General features: G+C 42.3%; 1 protein-coding gene across 1 annotated transcript in view; it reads left to right on the forward strand.

The window, feature by feature from the left end:
• The window catches only part of ttc7a (tetratricopeptide repeat domain 7A), a 77,033-nt gene that overhangs the window by 36,974 nt on the left and 22,346 nt on the right, over nt 1-17,713 (forward strand). The window contains exons 16-18 of the mRNA XM_034122642.1: nt 326-442; nt 8,966-9,078; nt 9,428-9,562. Of these exons, the coding sequence (XP_033978533.1) occupies nt 326-442; nt 8,966-9,078; nt 9,428-9,562 (365 nt within the window). The remainder of the gene's footprint in view (nt 1-325; nt 443-8,965; nt 9,079-9,427; nt 9,563-17,713) is intronic.

Raw genomic sequence — 17,713 nt, forward strand, 5'->3', positions numbered from 1 at the left:
AATATCAAAACTCAAAGAAATGTTTGCCTTTATCCCGCCCAGAGGTACACAAGTACAAAATGTGAAGTGTGAAAATGCAGCATAAGAAAAGACTGATAAGTAGTGTGTGTGTGTGTGTGTGTGTGTGTGTGTGTGTGTGTGTGTGTGTGTGTGTGTGTGTGTGTGTGTGTGTGTGTGTGTGTGTGTGTGTGTGTGTGTGTGTGTGTGTGTGTGTGTGTGTGTGTGTGTGTGTGTGTGTGTGTGTGTGTGTGTGTGTGGTGTGTGTGTGTGTGTGTGTGTGTGTGTGTGTGTGTGTGTGTGTGTGTGTGTGTGTTCTCCTCTCCAGCCTGCTGTTCACCAAGGCGAAGCTTCAAGAGGCCCTGTTTGGCCCGGCTGTAGCCTTGCAGACCTGTGAGGAGATGCTGCAACACTGGCTCAGCCGCTATGATGTCAGCCGCTCCAGGTGAGTGTGCATGACACACATGTACTGTAGGAATATGGTACCGTTTTTTTATTGCTATGCATGATGAAAACTTGGGATTTCTGCTTTGGTATAGATTACCCATAGTGTGTTAGTGAATGTGTTTGATTCATTATTCAGAGTGTTTTTTTTAAATGTATTCCTGTACTTGACTATTGATTTTTAAATCTTAAAGGGGACCTATCATGCAAAATGCACTTTTTTATGTCTTTTATCCATAAATATGTGTCCCCGGTGTGTCAGGGAACTCACAAAGTGTCAGAAAGCAAAACCCTCTCTCTTTTCCTCCGTACCCAAATCTCTAAAAACGGGGGTACAACGGAGCTGACCCAGATTTGCGTCCGATATGACGTAATATCAGAAATGTGGACCCACGGCACTATCAGAAACATTACTATCAGAAACAATGCACGACTGTTTTGGACGTAATATGGTCTTTGTTAACATTAGCAAGCATTGCTAACACTCAGAGCTAACCTGTACTGGAGAGAGTATGTGTGAAAAAGCAGGAAATTAAAAAAGGAACTCACCTCGTAGTAAACCCTCAAGAGAAAAAGCATTTGAGCTCCATACTGTTTCCGAAATAATCCTTGATGTGGTTTGGAACATGGAACAGCATTTAGCTGAGTATCTCGTAGAATTCTGAGCAGGCATTAGCTCCCCCTCCTCTTTTTTTTTTTTCAAGCTAAGGACCCAGAATCAGTGCTTCTCTAACAGGCCTGAAATAGAGGGATATGAGGGATGTCTAAAATGCATGATCTGTTTGGTATTTTGAGCATAACACATCTTAGACATGTATATATATTTTTTATATATCTGAGACCCATAATATATGCCTAAAAATTGCATAATAGGAGACCTTTAAAGTACACCTACACTTACATTAAAAACGTATCAAATAATAATTTCACGTGAAATATTTACAGAACCTTATTATTATAAGGTCAATCAATCATCAATCAATGTTTATTTATATAGCCCAATATCACAAATGTTACATTTGTCTCAGTGGACTTCACAGTTTGTACAAAATATCAGTATGACAATACGACACCCTCTGTCCTTAGACCCTCACATCGTACAAGGAAAAACTTCCAAAGAAGGAAAAACCCCACAGTTTAAAGGGGAAAATGGGAGAAACCTCAGGGAGAGCAACAGAGGAGGGATCCCTCTCCCAGGACGGACAGACGTGCAATAGATGCCGTGTGTAAATCGAAGAGATAATACATTTACAACATAGGTACACCAAATGTTTGGAAATGCATGTGTCTATAATAAGAAGATGAATCCACGAGGATGTCAACAATCCTGTCGGAGCCATCAGGGAAGTAGTATGATGAGAGTCAGGCAGGACCACAGTGACAGGTTCAGACATGACTCGAAGTCCAGGACTCAAATACAGGACTCAGGATACAGGATCCAGGACACAGGACCGCAGCAACAGGATCAGCCACGACTCAGGATCCCGGCGTAGATAGACACCAAAAAGAAATTTGGGGCAAGCTGGGTTATTCGGAACATGAGAGTACACAGGTACAGACAGAGAGAAGGAAGAAGTAAGGTGTCCTCCGACAATCTAAGCCTATAGCAGCAAAACTAGGGGCTGAATCTAATCAGCCCTAACTATAAGCTTTATCAAAAAGGAAGGTCTTAAGCGCACTCTTAAAAACGGATAGGGTGTCTGCCGCCCGAACACAAACTGGAAGCTGATTCCACAAAAGTGGAGCTTGATAAGAAAAGGCTCTGGCTCCCATTGTGCTTTTAAAAACTCTAGGAACAACCAACAATCCTGCATTCTTGGAACGCAATGCCCTAGTAGGACAGTAGGGTATAATGAGTTCTTTAAGGTAAGATGGCGCCTGCCCATTAAGGGCTTTGTAGGCGAGAAGAATCATTTAAAATTATATCCTGTGTTCTATAGGGAGCCAGTGTAAGGCAGCCAGAACAGGAGTAATGTGGTCCCTTTTCCGAACTCTGGTTAGTACACGTGCTGCAGCATTTTGAATCAGCTGAAGCGACTTAACTGACTTCTTGGTACACCCTGATAATAAAGAGTTACAATAATCCAGCCTTGAAGTAACAAATGCATGGACTAGTTTCTGTGCATCGTTTTGAGGCAAGATATGCCTGATTTTTGCAATGTTACGTAGATGAAAGAAGGCGGTCCTTGAGATTGATTTTATGTGGGCATTAAAAGATAAATCCTGATCAAATATAACACCAAGATTTCTTACAGTCTTACTGGAGGCCAAATTAATGCCATTCATAGTTAGTATATCTTTAGATAGTTTGTTTCGTAGAGTACAATAACTTCAGTTTTGGCCGTGTTTAACATCAACAAACTTAAGGTCATCCATGTTTTTAAGTCCTTGAGGCAGTCTTGAATTTTATTTTGATGATTGGTTTCATCAGGCTTGATGGATAAATATAGTTGAGTATCATCCGCATAACAATGAAAATGTACAGAGTGATTCCTTATAATATTGGAAGCATATATAATGTTAACAAAATAGGTCCAAGCACTGAGCCCTGTGGCACTCCATGGCTCACACACAAGCTGAGAGCGCTCAGATAGATAGGACCTAAACCATCCTAAAGCAGTTCCCTTTATGTCAACTAAGTGCTCTAGTCTTTGCAATAAGATATCATGGTCGATAGTATCAAATGCAGCACCGAGATCGAGCAAAACAATAATAGAGACAAGTCCCTTGTCTGAGGCTATTAGAAGGTCATTTGTGACTTTAACCAGAGCTGTCTCTGTGCTATGATGTGTTCTAAAGCCAGACTGAAAATCTTCAAATAAATCATTGTTTTTTAAGTAATCACACAACTGTTTTGCGACTGCTTTCTCAATCATTTTTGAGAGGAACGGAAGATTAGAAATAGGTCTATAGTTGGCTAAAACCTCTGGATCGAGGTTGTGCTTTTTAAGAAGCGGTTTTATCACTGCTACTTTGAATGATTGTGGAACATAGCCTGATAATAAAGACATATTCATAATATTTAATAAAGAAGTGCTAATTAATGGAAAAACTTCCTTTAACAGCTTAGTTGGAATCGGGTCTAAGATACACGTTGATGGTTTAGAGCAGGGGTGCCAAACTCAAGGCCCGGGGGCAAAATCCGGCCTGCGACTTCATTTTATGTGGCCCCACAATAGCTTGCAAAGAATATAATATGTTTATTATACGGTTACATGCTACTTTACAGAAGCACGTTGCCCATAAACGACATGTCCCATAATGCATCTCAAATTTGACTTTTTCTCAGAATTTGACTTTTTTTCAAAATGTCACTTCTCTTTTTCAAAATGTCACAATCAATGTTTTTCCAGAATGTGGCTTTTCTTTTAAAATCATATTGTGACATTCTTACTGAAGAGACTTGCAATTATTTGCCCTAGACTTCTGCTTTCAGACGTAGTTAATTATGAAGTTATTACCCTCTCCGATAATAATCCAATGCAGAGGCAATAATGTAATATAATATATTATTTTATATATATTCAATATTTATATATGTCTTTTTATATAGTCTTAAAGTTACAACCGGCCCTTTGAGTGCAACCATAATGCTGATGTGGCCCGTGATGAAATTGAGTTTGACACCCCTGGTTTAGAGGAAAGAATCATTTAATTCAATTGTTCAAGGTTTATGGCTGAAAAGCATTCTAATTTACTATCTAGTGTAATATTAGAACTTACATTTCCGGGAGCTGTTGATAACACTATACTGGTCAAAGGCAAGAAGTCATTAATTTTGTTTCTTAGAGTAACAATTTTATCATTAAAAAAGCACATAAAATCATTACTACTGAGTGCTATGGGAAGGCTCAATCGAGCTATGGCTCTCTGTCAGCCTGGCTACAGTGCTGAAAATAAATCTTGCATTATTCTTATTCTCATCTATTAATGAAGAGTAGTAAGCTGCTCTCGCTTTACGCAGTGCTTTCTTATATTCATTGAGAGTAATATGCCAAATTAAACGAGATTCTTCAAGTTTAGTGGAACGCCATATCCTTTCAAGTTGTCTCGACTTTTGCTTTTTTTGCGGGTTTCGGCATTATGCCATGGAGCTACAGTAGTCTATGTTGTTTTATTTTCTTCTTTTTCAAAGGAGCAACAGAGTCTACATTTGTTCGCAGCGCATCTGTAGCACTATCAACAACAAGATCAATTTGGGGTGGTGTACATTTTGTATAAGTTTCCTCCCTTACATACAGACAAGCTATCGAGTTAAGTATTGATGGAATCTCTTTCTTACATTTAGCAATAGCGCTAACAGATAGGTTTCTGCTGCAGGAACTTTTGACTAATGGTTTGTAATCTATTAACAGTACTTCAAAAGTTACTAAAAAATGGTCGGATAAAGCAGGATTATGCGGTTCGACTAATAGTTGCTCAATTTCAATACCATAAGTCAGAACAAGGTCGAGAGTGTGATTATAACAGTGGGTTGGTTTATTTACACTCTGACGGAAACCAATAGAATCTAATATAGAGTTAAATGCAACAGTAAGGCTGTTTTTATCGTCGTCAACAGGAATATTAAAGTCACCTACGATAATTACTTTATCTGTTTTAAGTACCAAAGTTGATAAAAACTCAGAGAATTCTGATAACAATTCTGAATAAGGACCTGGTGCATGGTACACTGTAACAAATAAGATTGGCTGCAATGTTTTCCAGGTCGGATGCGTAAGACTAAAAACAAGGCTTTCAAAGGAGGTATCATTTAATTATCATTTAAGTAAACTTGAGTCAAAGATGGCTGCAACTCCACCTCCTCGGCCTGTGCCTCGAGGAATATGAGTATTGATATGGCTGGGTGGAGTGGCCTCATTTATGCTGACATATTCTTCATGTCTCAACCAAGTTTCAGTGAGACAGCATATATCAATAATATAATCTGATATTAAATCATTTACCAATATTGCTTTAGATGCTAGGGATCTTATGTTTAAGAGACTGTAGTGATTGACATAATTCACTCATGGAACTACGGGTTGGGGGTATTGTTCCCAACGATGTAACTTTGGTTTGAGAAGTGGGGGGGGACACAAAACAGGGGGTCCTCCGCAATGAAACATTTTCTCAATTTAATTCCATTTCCTGCCTTTCTACAAATATATTATAGTGTTAACAAATCCAAGAAAAATGTGTAGTGTATATAATGAGTGTGCACACTTATCTAGTATCCTATCCATGTGAACCTGTTTTATTTGTGATTACCTCACATCCTCTAGGGAAGTGGTTCCCAACCTGGGGGGCGCGATCAAATAATTGATGAATTAATTTGAATAAAAATTCAAGTTAGTAGCTATTATAGGCATAAAAAGACATAAATGTATAATTCTTTCTTTAATAGAAATGTTTCTTCTGCCCGTAAAGTGTCCAAACCAGGCTTTTCTGGATAAGCGCATTTTTAAAACATAGTCATTGTCCATGCCGGTTTCAGATTATTTGTCACAGTTGCTCCGATCAGATCGATCTCCTCCATTTTGTAGATTATTTACGATTTTTGTATCCACATAAACACATCGGCAAAATCCGGCTTACTTTGAGCATGTGTTTTAAACAGTTTAATCCCTTTGTGAATTGTTTCCACTTGCGCCGTCCTTTAATTTCTTCATACAGCGGGAATCCAAATTAATTAATCCTGAGTCCAATAGCCATCAAAGTCACTCCAATAGTGCTCCTTAATTACGCTTTCATCCTCCTTTAACAAAATACTTCACATTCATCCAGTTTGTGACAGTAGTTGTAGCATTTTTGAGACTTTTAAACTTTAATTACCGCTGTTGCTTCTAATCTCCGTTAGCTCCGAGCTAGCACCAGATGCTAACAACAACCCACGTAACTCTCTCAGTCTCTCTCTCTGTCTCTCTCTCTCTCTCTATTTCTCTCTCTCTCTCTCTCTCAGTCTCTCAAAGTCCGACAGGAAAGAGCTCTCCCTCTCCTTATTGTTGAAACAGCTACTAATCTCTGTTAGCTCCGAGCTAGCACCAAATGCTAACAACAACCCCCTTAACTCTCTATGTCTCTCTCTCTCTTTCTCTCTCTCTCTCTTTCTATCTCTCTCTCACAAGATCCGCTCGTGCCACACACACACAGACGTGACGACCGCTTGCGTAAAAAATAAATAATAAACACATTTAAAAAGTGGGGGGGACACAAATGGGATTTGGAAAAGTGGGGGGGACATGTCCCCCCTGTCCCCAGTGGAAATTACGCCCATGATTGTTCCACACAGACATATATGTTGTCTGTACGTACTGTGTGCCCTCCTTTCTTTCCTTCCCTTCTCTTCCCGGGCTTCGAGCCGACTACATGTGTGTTTCTGCTGCTCAATAAAGCCAACTTTGTACCTTCGTTACACCGACTCCCGTCTCTCTGCACTACATTGGTGACCCTGACATAAGTCTCGCAGAAGTATCCGAGACTGAACCGAACATGGCAAAAAACGCTGTTTTTCTCAATCTGCCGGAGATTTTTGGAGACGTCTGCGGCTGCGGCGTTCGCACGGACTGAGGCTCAGTTCGCCCTCCGCGGAATGGCCGAGGACGACGCTCGCCATTTCCACATTGTTTCAGCACTGGGAGACAGCAAGCCTTCCGACCACATGGAGACGATACACGACCTGCTAGGTACGGAAGAACCCGACTTCTTGTTCATGGGACTGTTTCTTCGGGACATGCGGCCGCATGCGCTCGCTAACACGGCTAGTGTTGAGCCCCGCGCTTTAGCCGAAGGAGCTGACCGGTTCTTCCTGGCCGCCCGGCGTTTTACCCCTGAGGTGCTGGCCCCGTCACGCAGCGGCACCTTCCCTGGTAGAGGCACGCCACCTAGCAGGGGCTCCGGGGCCGATGACAACGACTAACGGCTAACGGCTTACAGCTAACGGCCGTCGATAACGACTAACGGCTAACAGCTAACGATGACTAACAGCTAACGGCTAGCAGCTAACGACGACTGACAGCTAACGGCTAGCAGCTAACGGCTGACTTCATCCATCTGTTAACATCCAACTGTTAACCCTTTTTTTTGTGGTGCCGGAGAGGAGGTTCGACCATGTCTGGTCGAACTCGTGTGGATCCTCTCACAATCTCACCTACCTGTTTTTGATCGTGGACAGGACGACCCTTTTGAGCTTTTTCCAGTGCCGGAGAGGAGGTTCGACCATGTCTGGTCGGCCTCGTGTGGACACTCTCACTGTTTCACCACCTCGGGACCCTGTCTGGCCTCTCCTCTAACCGCGGCTCACGGTTCACCTCGGCGGCGGCTTCGGACGTCGCCCACGCTGTCATCGGCGCCTGGGTGGCGCACTTCTGGACCCGTCTGGCCTCTCCCCGGCTCCTTCCTCCCGGGGATACTGCTCCTTCCTCCCGGGGATACTGCTCCTGCCTCCCGGGGATACCGCTCCTTCCTCCCGAGGACTTTGTGCCCGCCGCCGCTGTGCCCTCGCCTGCGGCCGGGCAGCGCTCCTCCCTGCTGGGGACCACCGGGACATTCACGCCCCTCCCCACGTCGCAGCACAGCGACCCAGCTTTCTACGGTTGGCGGATGTCGTCTTTGTTCGCCATGACGCCTACCACGGCCCCCTGCGGCCCCCTTACGACGGCCCGTTCCATGGCCCGCCCCCCACCCCCTGGTGGGGATGCCCTCGCCCTCGTTGGGGCCCTTGCCCGCTCCTGCGGCCCCCTTCCGAGAGAGCTACCAATAACCAGAGTTGGCTTCTCAGCGGGTGCCTCGTTGAGTGGGGAAAATCTGTTAGATACGTGAACGGGTTGGTGGGGACCTGTGGGTTTCGTGTAATGCCTCTTCTGAACAGTCACCCAGTCTCCCGGCTGCTCGGGAGTTGCCCGGGGGATGGCTAATAGGAGCTACCTCTTGCCGGTCCGCACCGACTAACATGGGCTTTACTGTAGCTGAGTTACTTTCTAAAATGCGGAGCCGGGCTTCTATGCCTATGATTCCCGCCTCCAACCTAACAACTATACTACATTTAATACATGTATCGGTACCAGTAAAGGAGGTAGGGAAGTAACCAAACATGAGATAGGTAGAGCAGGAAATAGCACCCGAGGGTGGGGAAAGAGCCATGGCTAGCTATCAAGCTAAAGTAGCTACCGTTTAGCAAACCCGAAAGGAGTGTAAGCAACTGTGGAGTTACAGTCGCTAAGAGAAGGAGAGTTGTGAGTGCTTAAGCTGTAGTAACGTGTGATTACAACGTCAGGTAGCTGGCGTGATCAAGAATTTTAAAACGATCGATTTAAGATAATATAAGCTATCAGCAGCAGAACAGGCACACAGGATACCCGGAGATGACAACAACAACCGGAAGTGACAACACGCTTACCGCAATAGTGAGGGTCCGTGTAGAAACCTGCTCTCATTTAACACGCTCTCAGTAAACTCTACACCTACAAGGTAATAACATGTAGTGTATATCTGTGCTTGTGATCATGTTGATTCACTGTGATTGTCCTGTACAACTGTGTTTCAGTGAGACAGATGACAGCAGCAGTATACCGATGGCTGACAGGGCAGAGGTCAGCTCTGGACCAAGGAAACACTCCATCCACCTCACCCTGCCAGACTTCCAGGACGCCTCCTCCGGTGTGCTCTCTCTCTGATTAAAGTCATGTCACTTGAAATTGCAGCATGTTGAATTGATTATTTTAAATTAAAAACATCCTCCTTTTCTTCTGGTGTAAATACCAGTTAGAAAGGTGAATTGTAGGTCAGTCCGAATCCCCTGGCATTTCACCTATTCTGGATTGACACTATGTTTGCCGGACACATTAAATATCAATGATCTGACTCACCTCCCCACCAGTGATCATACCAGGGCCAGGGGTTAGTTGTATTGCCATTTAGTGACAGGAAATCTATTAAAATTATATAAACAGATAATGTTTGATTTTCAACCGTTGGCATATTTTAATCCCTACACCTTGCCATACAGGTTCGCTGAGTCCTACGTCAGTGGCAGTGTCCCGTCTGGAAGCAGCGCTGTCTGAGGTGTCGGACATCAGCTCCACCCGTCGCCAAGGACCCACCTACATCTGGACCATCCTGGAACGCATTTGGCTTCAAGCTGGTATGGCATCAAACACACATTTTTTTCTTAACACGGAATTGGAATCACCGTGAAAATTGTATTTTGTGATTCGGTACTTTACTCAAACTCAAAGGGATAGACCAAGTCATTAAAATGTATCGTAAGAAGGATTTTAATGTCTCAACCAAATTTCATGGAAATAATACAATACAATACAATACAGTTTTATTTATATAGCACTTTAAACCTCCAGACCAAAGTGCTGTACAGGCAAATAAACAAAACAAAACATACAAAAAATAACACAGCACAGCCCCCACACCATAAAACAAGTACAAGTAAAAACAATAGACAATTTAAAAGCAATAAAAGCAACGCTCTAAAAGATGTTAATATGCTAAGGAGAAGAGGTGGGTTTTAAGAAGCGATTTAAAAGCAGGCAGTGTGGCGGCCTGTCTGATGTGCAGGGGCAGATCGTTCCACAGTGTGGGAGCCGCTACAGAGAAGCAACGGCCCCCTCTGAGCTTTGACTTGGTTCTGGGCACATTCAGGAGCAGTTGATCCGCTGACCTGAGAGGGCGGTTGGGCGTGTAAGGGTGTAGCAGCTCAGAAAGATATGGTGGGGTCATGCCATTTAGGGATTTAAAAGTAAACAAAAGGATTTTGAAATGAATCCTAAAATGTATTGGCAGCCAGTGGAGCGAAGCCAAAATGGGGAAAATGTGCCAGTTAAAAGCCTTGCTGCGGCATTTTGCAGACGAGCGAGGGAGGACCCACTGACCCCCATGTAGAGAGAGTTACAGTAATCCAGCCGAGTGGTGACAAAGGCGTGGGTTACTGTCTCAAACTGCTGTCTGGAGAGAAAAGGTTTTACTTTGGCTAGCTGCCTCAGGTGATAAAAGCTTGTTTTTACCACACATTTAATCTGACTCTCAAGTTTTAGTTCACGGTCCATTTGAATGGCAAGGTTCGTAATGGTGGGCTTGGTGTACTGAGCCAGGGAACCCAGGTCTACAGAAGTGGTGCCAGTGGTGCTACCAAAAACCATTACTTCTGTTTTTCCTTCATTCAGTAGGAAGTTGCACGCCATCCAGGCCTTTATGTCCTCTAGACACTTTAGCAGTGGGCTAATTGAGTAACCCTCCTTTTTTGTTAGTGGGACATAAATCTGGCTAGCATCAGCATAGCAGTGGAATGCGATGCCGTGCTTTCTAAATATGGACCCAAGAGGGGAATAAGAATCAGAATCAGAATACCTTTATTAGTCCCACAGAGGGGACATTTAAGTTGTTACAGCAGAAAGAGCCACAGACAGCCTAATGTTACATAATATGTTACATATATTACATGCATTAAAAAGTACTAAGTTAAAAAAAGTTATACGGCATATATATACTGTATATATATATATATATATATATATATATTGCACATATAGCACATTTTGCACATAGTTGGTTGGTATTTAACAGCAAGTTACACAATTTACAAAATACACATCCTGTAACAGTTCTTAGGATTTAGCAGCCAGGTATACATTGCACAGTTATTAACGGCATATATATATATTGCACATATAGCACATATTGCACATAGTTGGTTGGTATTTAACAGCAAGGGGTCAATAGATCAATAGTTATCAAAACAGTTCTCCCAAAACAACAAATGTCAACCTCATGAAGGCTCTATAGGAAAAGTCAGAGGGTCATGATAGTGAGTCAGATATTGCTATCCCTAAATGCTTAAATCAATACTTTTTGAGTCCATCTCATCCAACTAACATTAGCATCTAATCACTTCTATCCTACTTGACAAACAGGAAAGCTTTGACTTCTCTTTGTCAACTGGAGATAGACAATGTGGTGTACCTCATGGATCAATTATTGGACCCCTTATGGTTAAGCTTAATGTATTGAGATGGAAACCTGGACCCTCCATGTTAGGAATAACTTCACTAAACAAATCCAGATAAGAAAGGCACCTGGAGAGCTAAAAACTCTGTCAAGGCTAATTGTGCATCCACATGCTCCCATTTCCCGAGTTGGGAAGTTTTTCTTTGGAATTTGATGTGTTTATGAATTTGAAGTTGTAGTAGATGCTATCAAGAAGTTGTGGTTGACTTTATTGCTTAGAGCGTTTAAACAACGCATTTATTTCTCTTTTCGAGTTGTTGTCCCCATTTCCCATATTTAAACTACAATTTCAGATTATTATGACATCACCTGAATGCAGCAAATTGCAACAAATTCCCAATCTCGCAACCTAAACAAAAATGAAAAATCATTTGTGTATCCTCTTCGTAATTTGGATCCTCTTGTTTTAACGGTTTATTCCAAGGACCATGCTACACCCTTCCATCAATTGTTTATGAACATCGGTATATTTCCAATAATCAGGCTGAAAGACTAAGTGAGACAAAAACATAGCCGCCTTAGCGAAGGTAACTGAAAGGCCCGTGTACGTTTTGTCAGTTTGATTTTTCGTTTAAACCAAAAGCCAAAAAACAAAAATACCAGCCTTTTCTCGTATTTGATTTAAAACTAAAAAACTGAAAACCAAAGCCGTTTTCCCGATTTTGTTGTCTGAATCAAAAGACGGATAACGAGAAAACCTAATTAAAAAAAGGTCCGTGTACGTTTTGTTAGTTTGATTTTTCATTTGAACCAAAAAATAAAAATACCAGCCTTTTTTCGTTTTAAATCATTAACTGGAAACCAAAGCCGTTTTCCCGTCTTTGTTGTCTGAATCAAAAAACGGATAACAAGAAGACCTAATTTAAAAAACGGTCCGATTTTAGTTTTTGATAACAACTTCATTACATTTTCCGTTTTGTATTGAAGAATGAAGAAAAGCAGTCCGGTGGACCGGAAGTTAAAGAACATATTTCAAAATAAAAAACACGAGGATATAATGGCAATGCTGTAAAAGTTCAATCCTGGAACCCAGAAGTCTGACGAGGATACGTTTATTTCTGCATTCACATGCAGATATGCGTTTATAGAGAATAATACAAGTATGCAAGCTCTGTGCATAACTTTATTTCGCTGACTTCCGGTTTGTACGACTTTCGGTTTGTACTGTGTCTGTAAATCCAGTGTCCAGCTTGTCGCTTTGTGACAACCATAAACTGGTGACAACGTCATGTTTGTTGCATACCTGCATGATTACAACCTGGTACTAAGCACAGAGGCATCTTGTTAAAGTTATCTTATCTTAGCTATCTCTTATATTTAGTGGAGGAAAACAATTATGACATCAGTTATGACATAACTTACGCGACTCTTTCTAGTTGCGTATTTTTCATAGTCTTATATTTCAACAGTTTTACGACAAACTGTGACTTTTTTTACTTGGAAATGATTTTTTAAGATTGACAAACATCATATGTGTAATTCATGGCACAATTCAAACGGGATCGAAAGATACGTTTTCTCTCCCCATTGACTTCAATACATAATTTTTCCGAAATAAGGTCCCATGGGTCGGAAGTAGATGGGCGGGACTTTGCCTCTCTATAGAGTGCCACAGTGACACATCATAAATCAATCGCTCATAAATCTATCGATTAGATTTATGATTAGAAAATTATAAAAGTAGGGTAGACATGTGGATATTATCCGGCTGAACAAAACGTGATCTGTCTCTTCAATTTGTGTCAACCACAGACCTTATTTCGAGCTATTTTCCAAAATCCTATGGAGAAATTGCATTGGTTTTTTGACGAAGGAACCGGAAGTGGTAAAATGCTAACTTACTTCCGGGTTTTAGGACGCGTCACTGTGGCACTCAATACAAAATGGAAAATTGAATGAAGTTGTTATCAAAAACCAAAATCGGACCGTTTTTTTAATTAGGTCTTCTTGTTATCCGTTTCTTGATTCAGACAACAAAAACGGGAAAACGGCTTTGGTTTCCCGTTTTTTTGTTTTCGATTTAAAACGAAAAAAGGCTGGTATTTTCGTTTTTTGGTTCAAACGAAAAATCAAACTAACAAAACGTACACAGACTTTTTTTTATTAGGTTTTCTCGTTATCCGTCTTTTGATTCAGACAACAAAAACGGGAAAACGGCTTTGGTTTTCCGTTTTTTCGTTTTAAATCAAAAACTGGCTTTTGGTTTAAACGAAAAAATCAAACTGACAAAAATTACACGGCCCTGAAATCAAAGCATGACTATCTGATTGCAATTTATGAATGGAAATCTTCTCCACACACACAGTATGCTGTGAGTGTGCTATGCAGATGCTGCTGAGAAAGCTGTGCAGCCTGACTGTCTTACAGGGGCGTACTGGCCATTGGGAATACCGGCAGTTTTCCCGGTGGGCCGGTGCTGTGCGTGGGCCGGAGGGCCTAAAAAATGTGTTTTCTTTTTTTTGCCTAAATCCTACCGGCCCACATTTGTAAGTGTTCCGGCCACTCCCTTTTTTTTTTTTTTTTTGCTTACCTAAATCCTACCGGCCCACATTTGGAGGGCTGTGGCCGGAACTGGGCTGGGCTGGGCCGTTTTGATAGGCTACCTATGTTCTATCTATCAGATAGTTTCACTTTCACACATCAGGCCCGTAGCAGCTGTCACTGCGCAGTGAACGATCAGGAGTGAGTGACTGATGCGGCTTTCACACCGGCGCTTTTCACTTTCTAGCTCCTCGCGAGAGCTTTTCTGGTTCAGCTCCCGTTTCCCTTTTCAGCTCCCGCTCTGTTCACACTGCCCAGAGCTGCCGCTGCTGCGTCATGACGTCACAGTTTACGTCGCTGATTTTCTCCCACAACAACAACGGGCCGGGGACTGCATCGGGTCGATGATCGTGTTGCTTTTAATCATACGAAGCCAGATTAAATTAAATAACGACTTCTCCAACCTTATACTTTTCTCCAGAGTGCCGTGGTTCATTGTTTATTAATGTGTTTCAGCGGCATTTACCGACCGCTACAGTGCTGGCTGCTCTTCCACGGGAGTTTATTCTCCCGTTAGCTCCGGGTTAGCTCACACGGCTCTAAAGTATTCACTGTCTGACTGTCACACAAGCAGCTGATACATATCCCCAGTTCCCCTTAAGTGAATGTGTGTCAGTCTGAATTGACGCTGTTTGGCATCACAACGCTGTAATGAAAGTTTCTCTGGTATAACATGGGTGATGTTAGCATAGCAACCGAAGCTAAACTGACTACTTGCTAAGCCGTTTTCTATAGGCACATTTTACCGGCGTATTTTTCATTATGATTCTACTTCTGATAGTCGGACATGACAACCTGTATAGCCCATGTATCTCCACAATGATCAATAACAGCGAACGGATGGTCAAAGTAAGGTTTCCTGCACGCCTCGACGTAAGAGACGTAAGCGACGCCGCGTCATAGCTCCGAAGCTCTTGCCACTGGACCGACAACTTTTTGGAGCTGGAAGTGAACCGCATTCCGGAGCTATGACGTGCCGCCGCTGCGGCGTGAACAGGAAAAACCAGCGCTTTTCAGGCTCGAGCTCCCAGCAGGAGCTGGAAAAGCGCCGGTGTGAAAGGGGTATGAGAGACCTAGCATGGCAGTTGCTTACAGATGGATAAACAAGCTCCAAAGTGTGAAGGCGTTTTTGTATAGTTTGTGTATACAGTATACCAGGGTTGCCAACTCTCCCGCATCTGGCGTGTGACACACGCTTTCACTCTCAATCTCACGCTCTCACGCTGCCCAAACTATTCTCACGCCAAAAGCAAGAATACCGAAGACAAGAAACGGTTTTGAAAACTTTTGTCACGTAGTGATCGTCTTCTCATTAGAACATCTTTGATAATGTCTTCTGGCCAATCAGAATCACGATAACGGCGTGGTGTTGTTGCAGGAAGTCCCGACGGAGAATACTTTTGCGGTAGTACATCTCATATCATCGATACAACATTACGTGTTGATAGAAATCAACACGTAATGAAATAAGACCCCACGGTTTGATCATTGATAGGTGTGTGGGCTGTCTTTCATTTTGACACACAGAACAATGGGGGCTATCCACCCTTATCCACAATGTAAGTAATTCACACAGCCTCTTCCCTCTTCTCTCTGTGAGGAGCAGCAGGTTCAGCTTTCAGAACAAAGTAACACAAAACTAAAATGGCATTCATTTTTTTAAATATGTAGTAATAGATTTATTTATTTTTCTTCTCAAGAGAGTACCAGAATGTGTATTTGATGTTAGTATTTAAAAAAATCTCCTGGGGGAGAATCCCCCCAGACCCCCCTGCAGGGGTTGGGTTTTCAGCATGTCTACTCTTTCACCTGTGGGGAAATTGCAGGATTGGCTCCAGGTCGCCCTTTTTATTTACTACAAGACAAATGTGCCTTTTTATTTCATACAGTTCAATTTGGATTGAGAGAGACAGGGAAATAATCTAAACCTCACGCGTGGCGTTTCACTGTCGGGGGGAGCGTGTATGTAATTACATTGCAAATACTGACTTGAGCCCCACCACTGTATGGGTTAGCCCTACCATAGATTACCCAACAAAAATACTCTGGAGCCGCAACTGCAACTGCAGATCTAAGATCCAGTAGAAATGATAAAAAAGTAAAAGTCTGCTGCTTATTGTTCTACTAGGCCAAAATAGAGTCAAAGAGTATATGAGAGTGAGAGTGTGTTAATTAATATATTTGGCAGTTTGGAGTAAGTCTGTAGATTTGTTTGTGTGTGTGTGTTTCATGTATAGGCCTCTCACGATAATTAATTTTGTTGGATACATTTTCCCGGAAATTATTGCGATAAACGATAATATTGTCGGCACCGTTGTATGACCATTTTAGACCACTGACATAATGATAATATATAATAATAATTCAAGTACATCCTTTCAAACTGCTAGTCACATCCTCATGTAAATGGAAATTTATCGAGGTCAGAAAAGTTATCGAGTTCATTTTTATTTATCGTACGATAAGTCAATTAATTGCTTATCGCGACAGGCACACAATAAAACAGTGGAAACAAACATGTTTGACTTTCATTAGTGAATGAAACTGTGTGCCCTTTATAGTCTGTGTCCATTATTGTGTATTTGTATATATTGTATATATATCCTATATATATGCTAAGGTCTCGCTGCTGACACGATAGCAGTCATTTCGTGCGCATATGTGTAATTAAACCGAATTAAACCCATGATATCAAAATCTCACTCCAGCCAGGTACCCAAAGTTGGCAACCCTGCAGTATACAGTATTGTAGCGAGCCCTGGGTTCAGAGGGAGGGGCTTGCATAGGGGAGGGGGGGGGGTTGGCAGGGACACGGGGTTCAGGGGGAGTGGCTGTACCTGTAGGATAGAAAAGGGGGAAGTGACGTCTGACTCAGAGGTCGCGCGGCTGTGGAGAAGAACGTGTTGCCCACATTCTGTTACTGAGTTTAGGCTAGTTAGCTAGCAGGTTTATTGTTTTGGGTGCAGTCACTTTTGCCTCCACTTGCTGTTCAAATAAATGTTAAAGTAAATCTGTTTACAGTTCTGTTTCATATGGGTGTTGAGAGATGTATCCATAGATTTAGTCCCTAATTTTGCTCTCAAAGTGCACCAGATTGATGCATTTAACTTCAACATTTAAAAAAAAATCTTCCCGGGGGAGCATGCCCCCGGACCCCCCTAGAGGAGGTGAGGTCCACCACCTGCCCACACCCCCTGTTAAATTGTCTCACCCACATTGAGGATGCTTCCTACACCCATGTTTTATTCCATGTGTCAAGTCAGGCAAATTGGTCCAAATGTTATTGCATCAATGATCTGTTAAAGATCACTAAATATATGCTGTAACTATTTTGCTCTAGGCAACTCAAGGGCTCAGGTAATGTGATTACTATATGAATAATGGTCCAAAATAACATAAAATGCATAGGGTTTTTTGTTAAGTAACATACTTTCGTCGCCGGCCGGCCGATACATGCCGCGCATTAAGTGGGCCTGTCTGTCAATTAATCCCCGGGCCACTTTTTCCCCCCAGTCCGCCCCTGCTGTCTTATGCAGCTTACTGACCTGCTTACAAGCCCTGTCTCTCTGGGGAGTGAGATAGTGTTTATTCACTTAGTATTCACTTTTTGAATATGCTTTACTTCACGTTTCAGTAATGTAATCACAGAATTATCACTGGGTCACCAATATGCGAAAGGCTGGAAAACCCTGTGTGATAACATCATAGATGTACTGTAGATATACAGACAACATCA

This window comes from Trematomus bernacchii, unplaced genomic scaffold, assembly GCF_902827165.1.
Source record: "Trematomus bernacchii unplaced genomic scaffold, fTreBer1.1, whole genome shotgun sequence".
Classification (NCBI taxonomy): domain Eukaryota; kingdom Metazoa; phylum Chordata; class Actinopteri; order Perciformes; family Nototheniidae; genus Trematomus; species Trematomus bernacchii.